At 40.9% G+C, this 13441-nt stretch overlaps 1 protein-coding gene across 1 annotated transcript in view; it reads right to left on the reverse strand.

Moving 5' to 3' along the window:
• Positions 1–2185: 2185 nt before the first annotated feature.
• Positions 2186–13441, reverse strand: part of ADIPOR1 (adiponectin receptor 1) — a 30259-nt gene continuing 19003 nt past the window's right edge. The window contains exons 4-8 of the mRNA XM_075853498.1: positions 12437–12608; positions 11357–11543; positions 3825–4012; positions 3320–3513; positions 2186–2848 (exon numbers count right to left, since the gene is read on the reverse strand). Coding sequence (XP_075709613.1) covers positions 2720–2848; positions 3320–3513; positions 3825–4012; positions 11357–11543; positions 12437–12608 — 870 coding nt within the window. The 3' untranslated portion in view covers positions 2186–2719. The remainder of the gene's footprint in view (positions 2849–3319; positions 3514–3824; positions 4013–11356; positions 11544–12436; positions 12609–13441) is intronic.

Raw genomic sequence — 13441 nt, forward strand, 5'->3', positions numbered from 1 at the left:
CTACAAAAATGGTCATAACTTGGCCAAAAATGCTCGTTTTTTAAAAATAAAAACGTTACTGTAATCTACATTGTAGCGCCTATCTGCTGCAATAGCAGATAGGGGTTGCAAAATCTGGTGACAGAGCCTCTTTAAGCGCTAATATTGTAGTCATTTATATTAGATTAATAGCACCATTATGGGGTTGCTAAAAACTCATTTTCAAACGCCATTTTTCCCCCCAACATCTACTGGCGGAGAACAGTGATGGGTGGAACCCTTTGTATTGATCACTTAGATGTCACAGTTACGGTTGACTGTGGCATCTAAGGTGTTAAACAGCCAAGAGCTGAGTTACCTATGATCTCAGCCGTTGCTGTGCGAGGCTGGCTGTCATCACGGCTTTTGTGTCGGCATCATCACTATGCCGTACATTTACAGCTCGTCCTTGACGGAACACTTCAAGCACCGTAAATGTAGTGTGGTGCCAAGGGGTTAATATGGGATACTCTATTAGAAGTGTGCCTCCTATTATTAATGCTGCCACTATTAATAATCAGGCAGCACTCCGTAGTCACTATAATGGGAGTGGCCAGCATTAATAACATTTATTTTAAGCCCATCCCTGCTGGCAAACCTACCTCCTATGTAATAAAGAGCGCTTTCCTTCATTGCAGAGGAGAGCTCTCATTGGATAACACAGCTACATGCTAGGTGCGTGTGACAGGTGTCATTCATTAAACAATGAGCACCTTCCTTTACTACAGGGGAAAGCGCAGACTCCGGTCCTACAGACAAAGCCTGTACATGTGCGACAGGAGCCTGTATTAATTGCAGCCCGGTGTGGGCCAGTCCCAGTGATTTTCTTACAAAAACACAGCTGATCACACAAGCGTGTTAATGCCTATCAAGATGGGGGCCGCAACTAGCAGAAGGGCGGGCTGCATGTGGGCTGCGGGTTGTGCACCTCTGCTATGGACACCTTTGACATAACATTAACACGAAGATGTAAAAAAAATAAATTCTGAGTTAATATAGTTGCACTAAGTTTCAGACTGCAACCTTCTTTCCTTTATTCATTTTCAGACCCCCTGATATTAGCTTCAGACTTTTCTCCTGTGGGTGAGTTGCTCCAAGTAATACATGCTGGATGTGAGGTCTGTGAATCCTCAATACTGCTGCCCTCCCCAGATCTCATGTATCAGGGTAGATTCGTTCCTGTACTACTTCCTTCTTCTACGGCCTATGAGGTAGAACTTATCCATTGTACTGACAATCAATGATACTTAGGAGTGTTTTCCCCCGGCCCCCCCCCAGTTCAGAGACTGCCGTAAGGGGCTCTTCTCTCGCTCTACACAGCCTGTGACGTTCACCACCTCCACCTGTGCTCTCCTCCCTATCTACACTCTGGTACATTTCAGCCTGTGCAACCTGCCCTTCCTAAAGACTTGGCTCTGTCCTCCCGCTTCACACTTTGTGTACATCCCTCCTCCCTCTTCTTTCTAGTAACACTAACCTTGAGAGAAGGACGAGTGACGGCAGAGAGATCGGACACAGCTAGAAGTATGCTGTTGGATCCACGTCAGAAGCAGCAGGGAGTTGCACAACTCAACAGCAACAAAATAGTAAGCCGTTTTCAATGAATACTATTTAGAAAAGTTGCTTAATATTTGCATCAGGATAGCAAAGGAACAATAAGCAAAAATTCAGAGCAAAGGTGTCTATAGCAGTCAAAATTCTTAGATTAATAAAGAAGGATCGCCACTATAAAAATATCCTGAGAAAATGTGTAATCTTATGTATTTTTAAAGCCAAACACCATTATCCCCCCCAAGACTTGGAAGGGTTCTCACATTGTAGAGCTTGCTTTAGCTGTTCAATCGTTCTCACCATGGAACAAGTGATCTGCTTCTCCTCACTAACCGAACGGTGGCTCTCTAGTCAAAAAGTCTATTCTAAAAAAGACATTACTGGTGAGCGCAATAGACATAGGGACAGCTACAGCGCGCGCCCTCCCCCCCCCCCTCCAGTGTCAGGACTGACCTCTTAGATTCATTTTTCTTTCACGAGCATGCCATTGAGAATGAGCAATATTGGGGTTAACTGCAGTCAAATCGGAGTTCAAGTTTTGATTGGAGTTAGGCTTTGGAGTGGTGTAAAATGAAATCAGTTTCTAGTTCTCTTAATGAAAACAGAAAGCCCTCACTTACTTGACCATATGCATTGGTATATATTTATATAATACAATAGGAATGAGTACTCAGTATTCAACGTTGTCACCGACGCCAAATGCCAGCTCCACTAAAGCTTTGCTCATACAACATAGTGCTCCAATTGGTCCAGAAGTTTAAAATCATAAGATGTCACTTCCTACAAAGTTTTGTTTAGAACAGATTCTAGATCAATTTAAAAACACAAAAACGGTGGAAAAATGTAAAGTGATGTCGCAGAGACCTAGATATAAAATAAAGTAATGGAACTAGTGCCCTCTCCACTTCTCAAACAAGGCAATGTAAAGTTATGTTCAGTATAGAGCGAAGCTTCATTTATATCCTCCCATGTCTTGTGCATGAAGTACTCTTGTATTCCATAATGAGGAGGTAATCCGGACCATTGCCTTAGAACTGAGGTCTCCTGGGCAGATTGTGAAAATACAGTTGGGTACTAAATTGGTTTAGTTCTCTAACTCTCCCCTTGTAATTCTCCAGAAGAAAGGGGAGAATCTACTTATGTCCAGACATTACAGAAGAGAATCATCCGTGCAGCCCCCCTCCAGCCCATAACGGAACTCCTGTAGGTTGGAAACACCATAGAAGTGGATAAACGCAGCAGCTACAACCAGGACATGAAAGATCTGGTGAGACTGGAACTGGAAAACAAGGAGGAAAGAAATAGTGAAACAATCTTAACCTATGACACGTACCCCACAGTCTATTCCTCCGATTCTCCGCTACAGCCATAACGTTCACAAGTAAAAGTTGTTGGAAGGTAGGAATTCTCTTTACAAAGATCCAGCTGGTAGGAAGTCTTAAGGGCAATGTGGTCCAGTAAAAAAGAGCATGCAATTTTGCTCTCCTTCATAAGGAAATAAACATTCTAGTGCCCCCTATAGGTGACTACCCCGTAAGTCGGAATAATAGCCTAATGGGTGTTTATGGCTTTGCTATTACCCAAGTCATTGACTTGCAGGATAGTCACCTACAAGTGGCGCTAGAGAGACCCTTTTCTTCTTTTGGGAGAGAGCTAATTTGCGCACAAGTAAAATGTACCTATTTTAGGAATATTCTCCTCTATTTGCATGGTACACTATGTACAAATTCTAATAGACAGTCATATTTACCCAGATATCAAACTTTCCAGGGAAGAAACGTTCAGGGATCCGTGCTGCATACAGACCAGCTCCTGTTATATACATAACAGCCATTAAAAAGAACCAACCCATCTGACCCACTGTAGTCGCTTTAACAAAGCCCTCTGCAATAGTGAAATGTAGAGTAGGAACAATGCCACTCAGACCAAGACCTAGGAATACCCCTGCAAAGACAAGACAAATAATAGATTACACTGGAGCTAAAATAAATATTACACAGTATTGTATGTTCACGTTTTGAGTGTGAGTGTGTGTGTGTGTGTGTGTTCCAAAAGCGGCATGACTGTGCGCAGTGATCTTCCAACATATGTAATGTAATTTTGGACCAAAAGTAAACATTTTTTTAAAGGCCAGTAAAAAATGTTACAAACTCACAAATGACACAAATGCCATCAGCATCCAATACATGTACAGTACATACATATAGCCACTTTCTGTTGCATAAGATAGGCAATGAAATGTTGGAAAAAGTTACCTGCTCGGGTTGGTCTATGCTTTGGTGTGGCAAAGCGATCCCATTGTGCAACAACAATTGCAGTGATGCCCAGCACACAGACAATGGACAGGTATATCAGACGTGGTTGAGGAGAGCAGTAGAACGAGTAATACAGCCAGGGCACAAAGCTCCCCATGATCAGAAGGGCAATCCCAGAGTAGTCCAGCCTGGAAAAAAGGGAAGTGGTTAATAAATAGGATTTAAAAAGTTAGACTTTATATAAATTAGCGGACAATATACATAGTTCACATAAAAATACTTCGGATGTAGACTCTGAAGTCATTAACCCCTTCCCGACATTTGCCGTACATGTACGTCATGGAAAGCATTGACTTCCCGCAAAATGCCGTATATGTACGTCAAATGTTTGGCACCGGCTCAGAAGCTGAGTCGGTGCCATCATCACCGGATCTCAGCTAGATCTTACAGCTGACATCCGACTGTAAAGGCGGGGACCGAAATTAGCTTCGATCCCCGCCATTAACCCCTTAAGTGCAGCGCTCAAACGCGATCGCTGCACTTAAGGTGTTTGCAACTCATCGGAGCCCCAGCAATAAAATTGCCGGGGTTCCGGTGGCTGCAATGGCAACCGGAGGCCTAATACTGGCCTCCCGGTCTGCCTAGCACCGAAGCCGGTCAAGATCCGCCCGGCGGCGGAGCCTGATCGGCTTCCGTAGCTGCTGGCAAGATGGCGCCGGGTCAGGAGCTGATCCGGCGTCATCAGCGGTGGAAGTCAGCTGTACTGTACAGCTGACATCCACCTGTAACGGCAGGAACCGGAGCTAGCTCCGATCCCTGCCATTAACCCCTTCGATGCAGCAATCGAAAGCGATTGCTGCATCGTAGCGGTTACTAGCAGATCGCCAGCCCTGACAGGCAATCGGGACTGGCGACTGCTGTTATGGCAACAGGAGACACAATGGTCTCCTGCTCTGCCATTACGGAAGCCGATTTAGGCCCCGCCGGGAGGCGAAGCCTAACCGGCTTGCTGTCAGTGAATGACTGACAGATCTAATACATTGAACTACATAGGTAGTGCAATGTATTAGAAAAAAAAAAATCTGACCGTTGGACCTTCAAATCCCCTAGTGGGACTTGAAGAAAAGTGTAAAAAAAGTGCAAAAAATAAAAGTTTGAAAACAATAAAAGCTTCAAGTAATCAAATAAAACACAATCCCCCTTTTACTCTTATCAAGTCCTTTATTATTGAAAAATAATAATAAACCATATGTATTTGGTATCGCCACGACCTGAGGTATCAAAATATTGTATTATTTATTGCACGCGGTGAACAGCGTAAAAAAAAACGTAAAAAAACGTTAGTTTGTTTTTTTTGTCACTTTGCCCTACAAATATTAGAATAAAAAGTGATCAAAAAGTCGCACGTATCCAAAAATGGTACCTATAAAAAACTATAGCTCGTCCCGCAAAAAACAAGCCCTCATACACCTCCGTCGACAAAAAAATTAAAACGTTATGGTTCTCACAACTTGGCGACAGAAAAAATACATTCTTTTTACAAAAGTAATTTTATTGTGAAAAAAGTTGTAAAACATAAAAAAGTGCTATAAATTAGGTATCGCCGGAATCGTACTGACCCACAGAATAAAGTTAACATGTAATTTATAACGCATGGTGAACGCTGTATAAAAAAAACGAAAAAAGCTGTGCCAGAATTGCATTTTTTTTTGTTTACCTGGCATCCCAAAAAATAGGATAAAAGGTGATCAAAAAGTCACATGTACCCCAAAATGGTACCAATAATAACTACAGCTCATCCCGCAACAAACCAGCCCTCATACCGCTACGTCTATGAAAAATAAAATTAGTTATGGCTCCAATAAGTCAGGAAATAAAAAAATATGCAGTTGTGCCCGAGGGAAGAGGCGATTTATCAAGGACCTAAAATTAGGGAACCAGGAAAGGGAGGGCCCAAACATATCCGCTGGAAGCGACGGTGCCCGTATTATACCAGGACAACACTTCCCAGCAAAATTCCTCAAACTACAAAGGTGCAGAGTGTGGACCAAAAGGGGGATAAGAAATTACACCATTTATCAGTGCGACACTGGCCTGTGCGGAAAGGATTGCTTCACAGCGTAACACACATCTATGGCTTTTTTTTTTTTTCATACCACCTGACTATGCCCCTTATATACTCCGCCCCGCTTACATGTACCCCCACATTATAAAACACCAGCAATACTCAAACAAATTTAGTACCAAGCAAAATCCGCTCTCTAAAAGCCAAATGGTGCTCCCTCGGCTCTGAACCCTACAGCGTGCCCAAACAGCAGTTTCCTTCAACATATATGGCATCGTCATACCCGGGAGAACCATTTTAACAATTTTTGGGGTGTGTGTCTCCAGTGTCATAAGCTTGGCATGACATATTTGCCACTGAATGGCATATCTAGGGAAAAATATAAATTTTTAATTTGCACCATCCGCAGTGCATTCATTTATGGAAAAGACCTGTGGGGTGAAAATGCTCACTACACCTCTTAATAAATGCCTTGAGGGCTGTCTTGTTATGGTGGCACAAGCCGGGCACCACATATTGGCATATCTATGGAAGAAAATCCCATTTTCACTCTGCAACATCGAGTGAACACTAATTTCTACAAAACACCTGCAGGGTTAAAATGCTTACTACACCCCTTGGTAAATGCATTGAGGGGTGTCGTTTTCAAAATGGGGTCACTTCTGGGGGGTTTCCACTGTTTTGGGCCCACAGGCGCCCAGAAACCAATCCAGCAACATCTGCACTCCAAATGGCGGTCCTTTCCTTCTGAGCCCTGCCGTTTGCCCAAACAGCAGTTTATGACCACATATGGGGTATTGCCGTACTCGGGAGAATTTGCTTTAGAAATTTTGGGTTCTTTTTTTCCTTTATTTGTTGAGAAAATGAAAAAATTTGCGCTAAAGCTACGTCTTATTGAAGAAAAAGGACTGTTTTTCTTTTCACTGCCTAATTCTAATAAATTCTATGAAACATCTGTGGGGTCAAAATGCTTACTACACCCCTAGATGAATTCCTCAAGAGGTGTAGTTTCCTAAATGGAGTCCCTTTTTGGGCGTTTTCATTGTTTTGTCCCCTCAGGGGCTTTGCAAATGTGACCTGGCCTCCGCAAATCATTCCTGCTAAATGTGATCTCAAAAAGCCAAATAGTGCTCTTTCCCTTCTAAGCCCTGCCGTGTGTCCAAACAGCCGTTTATTACCACATGTGGGGTATTGTTTTACTCGGGAGAAATTGCTTTACAAATTTTGTGGTGCTTTTTCTCCTTCAGTCCTTCTGGAAATGAGAAAAAATTAGCTAAACCTAGATTTTTTTTTGAAAAAATGTAGATTATTATTTTTAGGGCCTACTTCCAATATTTTCTGCAAAAAAACTGTGGGGTCAAATCGCTCACTATACCCCTAGATAATTTCCTCAATGGGTGTAGTCTCCAAAATGGGGTCACTTGTGGGGGGTTTCCACTGTTTTGTCCCCTCAAGGGCTTTGTAAATGTGACATGGCCTCTCAAACCATTCCTGCTAAATTTGAGCTCCAAAAGCCAAACGGCGCTCTTTCCCTTCTAAGCCCTGCCGTGTGTCCAAATATCCATTTATTACCACATGTGGGGTAGTGTTTTACTCGGGAGAAATTGCTTTACAAATTTTGCGGTGCTTTTTCTCCTTTAGTCCTTGTGGAAATGAGAAAAAAAAAAATCGCTAAACCTACATTTTCTTTGAAGAAATGTTGATTTTAATTTTCACGGCCTACTTCCAATAATTTCTGTAAAAAACCTGTGCGGTCAAAATGCTCACTACACCCCTAGATAATTTCCTTGAGGTGTCTAGTTTCCCAGATGTGGTCACTTTTGGGGGATTTTCACTGTTTTGGCACCGCAAGAGCCCTTCAAACCTGACATGGTGCCTAAAATATATTCTAACAAAAATAAGGCCCCAAAATCCACTAGGTGCTCCTTTGCTTCTGAGGCCGGTGCTTCAGTTCAGTAGTACGCTACGACCACATGTGGGATATTTCCTAAAACTGCAGAAACTGGGCAACAAATATTGAGTTGCATTTCTCTGGTAAAACCTTCTGTGTTATAAAAAAAATTGTATTAAAAATTTATTTCTGCAAAAAAATATGAAATTTGTAAATTTCACCTCTACTTTGCTTTAATTCCTGTGAAATGTGTAAAGGGTTAAGACATTTTCTAAATGCTGTTTTGAATACTTTGAGGGGTGAAGTTTTTAAAATGGGGAGACTTTTTGGGGGTTTCTAATATATAAGGCCCTCAAAACCACTTCACAACTGAACTGGCCCCTGTAAAAATAGCCTTTTGAAATTTTCTTGAAAATGTAAGAAATTGCTGCTAAAGTTCTAAGCCTTGTGAGGTCATAGAAAAATAAAAGGATGTTCAAAAAACGATGCCAATCTAAAGTAGACATATGGGGGATGTTAATTATCAACAATTTTGTGTGGTATAACTGCCTGTATTACAAGCAGATACATTTAAATTGAGAAAAATGCTAATTTTTGCAATTTTTCACTATATTTTCGTGTTTTTCACAATTAAATACTGAATGTATCGACCAAATTTTACCACTATCTTAAAGTGCAATGTGTCACGAGAAAACAAATCTCAGGATCGCTTGGATAGGTGAAAGCATTTCGACGTTATTACCACATAAAGTGAAACATGTCAGATTTGAAAAATGAGGCTGTCAGGAAGGTCAAAAGTGGCTAAAGAGGGAAGGGGTTAATAATTTCAACCACTATTCATAAAGAAGCAATGTGTGAAATGTTCCATCACACAGATTTTTACATTGCGATCTTTACAGAGCTTCTTTCAATTCGTTCATTTCAATTAACCCTTTAGGAGGTGGACTATTCTGGACTTCAGGAGGTAGTGATTTTGTTTTTTCATTGTCGTATTCCAAACGTTATCATTTTTTATTTTTTCGTTGATGTAGCTTCAGGAGGGATTGTTTTTGTGGGACGAGTTATATGTTTTCAATAGGACCATTCTGGGCACACAAGTCAGTGATTAGCTTTTATTCATATTTTTTTTTTTCCCCGATGGGGTAATGTGGAAAAGACAGCCATTGTTCTCTGGGATTTTTTTTTTTTTACTTATCATTTAGTCATTAGAAACGCAGGGATACTATATATTTATTTAACTATCTTAGCATTGTGCAGATTTTTTTTAATGGGAAAAATGGTTTTATATACTTTTTTATTTAATAATCTTTTGTTGATTATAATTTTTTTTAACCCACTATGGGACTTCTGACTGCTTCAGTAATACACTGCAATACTCTATTGCGGTGTTATTGACTGTCAATGTTTTACTGACAGGCAACCTAAAAAGGCCCAAGCTAGCTCCTGGTTAGCGCGGGCGCAGCTCGTGAGCCTGCGCCATCCATACAATGTAAATGTATACCAAGTCACGGCTAAAGACTCAAAAACTCGATGTACAGTTATATTGTTTTGTGGGAAGGGGTTAAGTTCATGTGACATTAGATGTAAGCATTACTGTATTACATCAACAACATAAAAGGATAAACACAATTTGAATGGAATAGAGAGAAGAACATGTGACATGATCTCGGACCTCAGATTTTCAGCTCTATGGTGCTGCTAATATGTTTCTTTTATTGAAAATCTGAAAACATACAAAGCAACCTCAATGATTTGCTTGCCCTTTCCTTAGACTGTTGTGACAGACATATCTAAACATTTTTGGATTATTTTGAATAGATTTCCCCCTTAAATTCTTGTATCTTAATTTTCTATAGAATTTGAAAAAAAATGTTTCTATATCAGACTGGAAAATCAATAAAAAAAAAAAGAAAAATTGACTATTTAGACGCACTTACATTTTTTTTATTTATTAACCCCTTCGCGCACCCAGACGTGCTATTACATCCGGGTGCGGGGGTGACATTTGCTGCGCGATCACGCCCTGAGTGCGCTCCATATTCTGCGGGTGTCGGCTGCATTAAACTGCGGGCACCCGGGACAAACAGCTGGGAGCAGCGATTGCGCTGTTCCCGGCTGTTTAACCCCTCAAATGCTGCTGTCAATCGCATCTGAGGCGTTCAAAACTGGGGGGGGGGGCTCTCCGGCAGCTCATCCCCCCCCGCAGTGAGATCAGGGGGTGACGACCGTTGTTATGGCAGCCCAGGGGCATAATGAAGGCCCCCAGGGCTGCCTTCACTCTGCCTCTGTTAAGCAGGGCTGAACAGATGCCTGTAAAGATTACGATATACTGCAATACATTAGTATTGCAGTATATTGTACCAGCGATCTAACGTTCTCTGGTTCACGTCCCCTAGGGGGGCTAATAAAGTGTGCAAATAAAAGTGAAAAAAATATATATTTTTATTAAAGTTCAAGAAAAAAAAAACTACTAACTTTTCCCATTCCCACCTAAAGCAATGTAAAAATTTAAAAAGTAAATTTGGTATCGCTGCGTCCGTAAAAGTCTGAACTATTACAATATAGCGTTATTTAATGCGCACGGTGAACGCCGTAAAAAATAAAAAATTTAAAACTGCAAAAATCGCTAATTTTTGTTCACCTAAGGTCTCAAAAAAAAAAAAAAAAGAAGAAGTAATAAAAATTGACCCAAAAAATTGTACCGATAAAAACTACAGATCGTCCCGCAAAAAAAACAAACAAAAAAAACCCTCAACCGGCTCAATCGGTGAAAAAATAAAATAGTTATGGCTCTGTGTGGAGACACAAAACATTGATTTTTTTTTTTAACAAAAAAGTTCATCAATAAAAGTAGTAAAAAAAACGATATCAATTTGGTCTCACCATAATCGTATTGAGCCATAGAATAAAGAGACGTTATCGTTTTTACTGTACGATGAAAGCCGTAAAAACTAAACCCAAAAAAACAATTAAGGAATTGAAGTTTTTTCCAACTTCAGCCCACAAAGATTTTTTTTTCTGTTTCCCAGTACATTATATGGAACGATAAAAGGCACCAAAAGAAACTACAACTCCTCCCGCAAAAAATAAGCCCTCACACCGCCCTATTGGCAGAAAAATAAAAAAAAAAGGTATGGTTCTTGGAATGCAGGGAGTGAAAAACTAAAATGAAAAACAAAAAAATGCCTTCATCCCGAAAGGGTTAAGAACCATGCAGTAATCTACTAGTGCGTCTAATAGTCCAAATGCATGCAGCTGCCAGCAGATACAGACTTTAGAAGCAGGAGACAGCTGTGGGTTTCTAAAGTCATGGCAGTGAAGTCTATGGAAGCAGAATTTACTGTGCTGGGTGTTCAGAATCTCTGTATCGGGGGCACGGTGGCTGGCATGTTGGTGGGGCACTTTCAAAATGTACAGTAAAAAAATGCTTCTAGTTATGGGTGCATTTTATGGTCCAGTGCGTGCCAGTATCAAAAAAATACCAATATTGACAAAATATCCACACGCCTTGGTTTCAAGAGTGTTCATTGAATTGCATGCAAATATCTAAACAACATGGGCTCTAAACATACTTACTTAGAGAATGTGCGGGATACTTTCTCTGAGTGACAGTACACAGTGTGAAACAGCCAGGAGAAGCTGAGACACAACACGGCCCCCAAAAAGAACATTCCGAAAACCACCTTCTCCTGCAGGGGAGCCATGAAGTACATGTTAGGTCTAAGCATCGTCAAAACCCCCAGGAAAACGAACAGCACAAAACCTAAGTGGAGAGAGAAGTAGTAAAAAAACATTGTTTTTAAAAAAAGGAGGGAAAAATAGAACGAGACAAGCATGACATCAACCTCACATGTACGGCTGGAGATATCTCCCAGTTTCTGCACAGCATGCCAGGTGAGGCCCCAAGCACACGAATGCAAATTTTAGGCCGAAATTACGGCACGGGCAGGCCCATAGAAGTCTATGGGGCTCCCGTAATTACGGGTTACTACGTGTGTGCACCCGTAATTACAGGAGCGTTGCTAGGCGACGTCAGTGGATAGTCACTGTCCAGGGTGCTGAAAGAGTTAACTGATCGGCAGTAACTCTTTCAGCACTAGGGACAGTGACTACCGATCACAATATAAATCAACGTGTAAAAAAAACAGAAGTTCATACTTACCCAGAACTCCCTGCTTCTTCCTCCAGTCCGGCCTCCCGGGATGACGTTTCAGCCCATGTGAGCTCTGCAGCCAATCACAGGCCACTCAAAGGGTGCAGAGGTCACATGGACTGCCACGTCATCCAGGGATGTCGAGAGAGACGCGTCACCAAGACAACGGCCGGGTAAGTATGAATTTCTTTTACTTTTACCTCGTAAAGGGCTGTCCCTTCTCTCTACCCTGCACTGATAGAGAAAAGGGGCTGACGATTAGTGCAGTGCAATTTTGCAGCGAAAACGTGCCCGGAAATACTGGTGCAATATGGGTCGAATACGTGTGACCAAGGACCCGTATTTATGCCAGTATTTACGGGAGGGAAAAAATAAGTTCGTGTGCATGGGGCCTTAGACAGATGTCATGTTTCCTATCCACCCATATATACCGAGCAGCATAGAGTAAAATATTTTTACATGCTAGAGCTTTCATTACATATTTGTATTTACCAAAAACATACCTAGTAAATGAGTCCATATATTTCCTGTCTCCGTATGTATTCTGAAAATGCTCCTGAAGCAGGCTCGGAATGATGGCATTGGGGGACGGTGTCCATGTAACAGATAATCATTGTCCTTTAGCCAATCAGGAAGCACATCATACGGAATAACTCTCCACCGACCTTCCCACACCTTTTAGAAAAATAGAGAACGGTAGATTTAAATTGAAAACTGAACCGAGCAATATTTATTTCTGAAAAGACAGCCAGGACTTTGGACACCTTCATTTAATTTACCCATCAAATGTATGCAAGCGGCTACCAAGAGTACATTTTTACAACATTTCCTGAGTTAATTCTATACTAAACTATTTACACTAAGGTGGTTTGAAATACACTTTGTGCTATTGGTGGATATTATATTCTTTAACCCCTTCAGGACCCAGCCTGTTTTGGCCTTGTGGACGCAGGCGATTTTTTTCAAATCTGACATGTGTCACTTTATGTGGTAATAACTCCGGAATGCTTTTACCTATCCAAGCGATTCGGAGATTTTCTCGTGACATATTGTACTTTATGTTAGTGAAAAAATTTGGTCGATAAATTCATTGCTTATTTGTGAAAAACACCAAAATTTATAGAAAATTTGCAAAAAATTGCATTTTTCTAAATTTGAATGTATCTGCTTGTAAAACAGATATTAATACCACACAAAATAGTTACTAGTTAACATTTCCCATATGTCTACTTTAGATTGGCATCGTTTTTTGAACATCCTTTTATTTTTCTAGGACGTTACAAGGCTTAGAACTTTAACAGCAATTTCTCACATTTTCAAGAAATATACAAAACCTATTTTTTCATGGACCAGTTCAGTTCTGAAGTGGCTTTAAGGGCCATATATATTAGAAACCCCCATAATTCACCCCATTTTAAAAACTTCACCCCTCAAAGTAATCAAAACAGCATTTAGAAAGTTTCTTAACCCTTTAGGCGTTTCACAGGAATTAAAGCAAAGTAGAGGGG

Source organism: Rhinoderma darwinii, chromosome 2, assembly GCF_050947455.1.
Source record: "Rhinoderma darwinii isolate aRhiDar2 chromosome 2, aRhiDar2.hap1, whole genome shotgun sequence".
Taxonomy (NCBI): domain Eukaryota; kingdom Metazoa; phylum Chordata; class Amphibia; order Anura; family Rhinodermatidae; genus Rhinoderma; species Rhinoderma darwinii.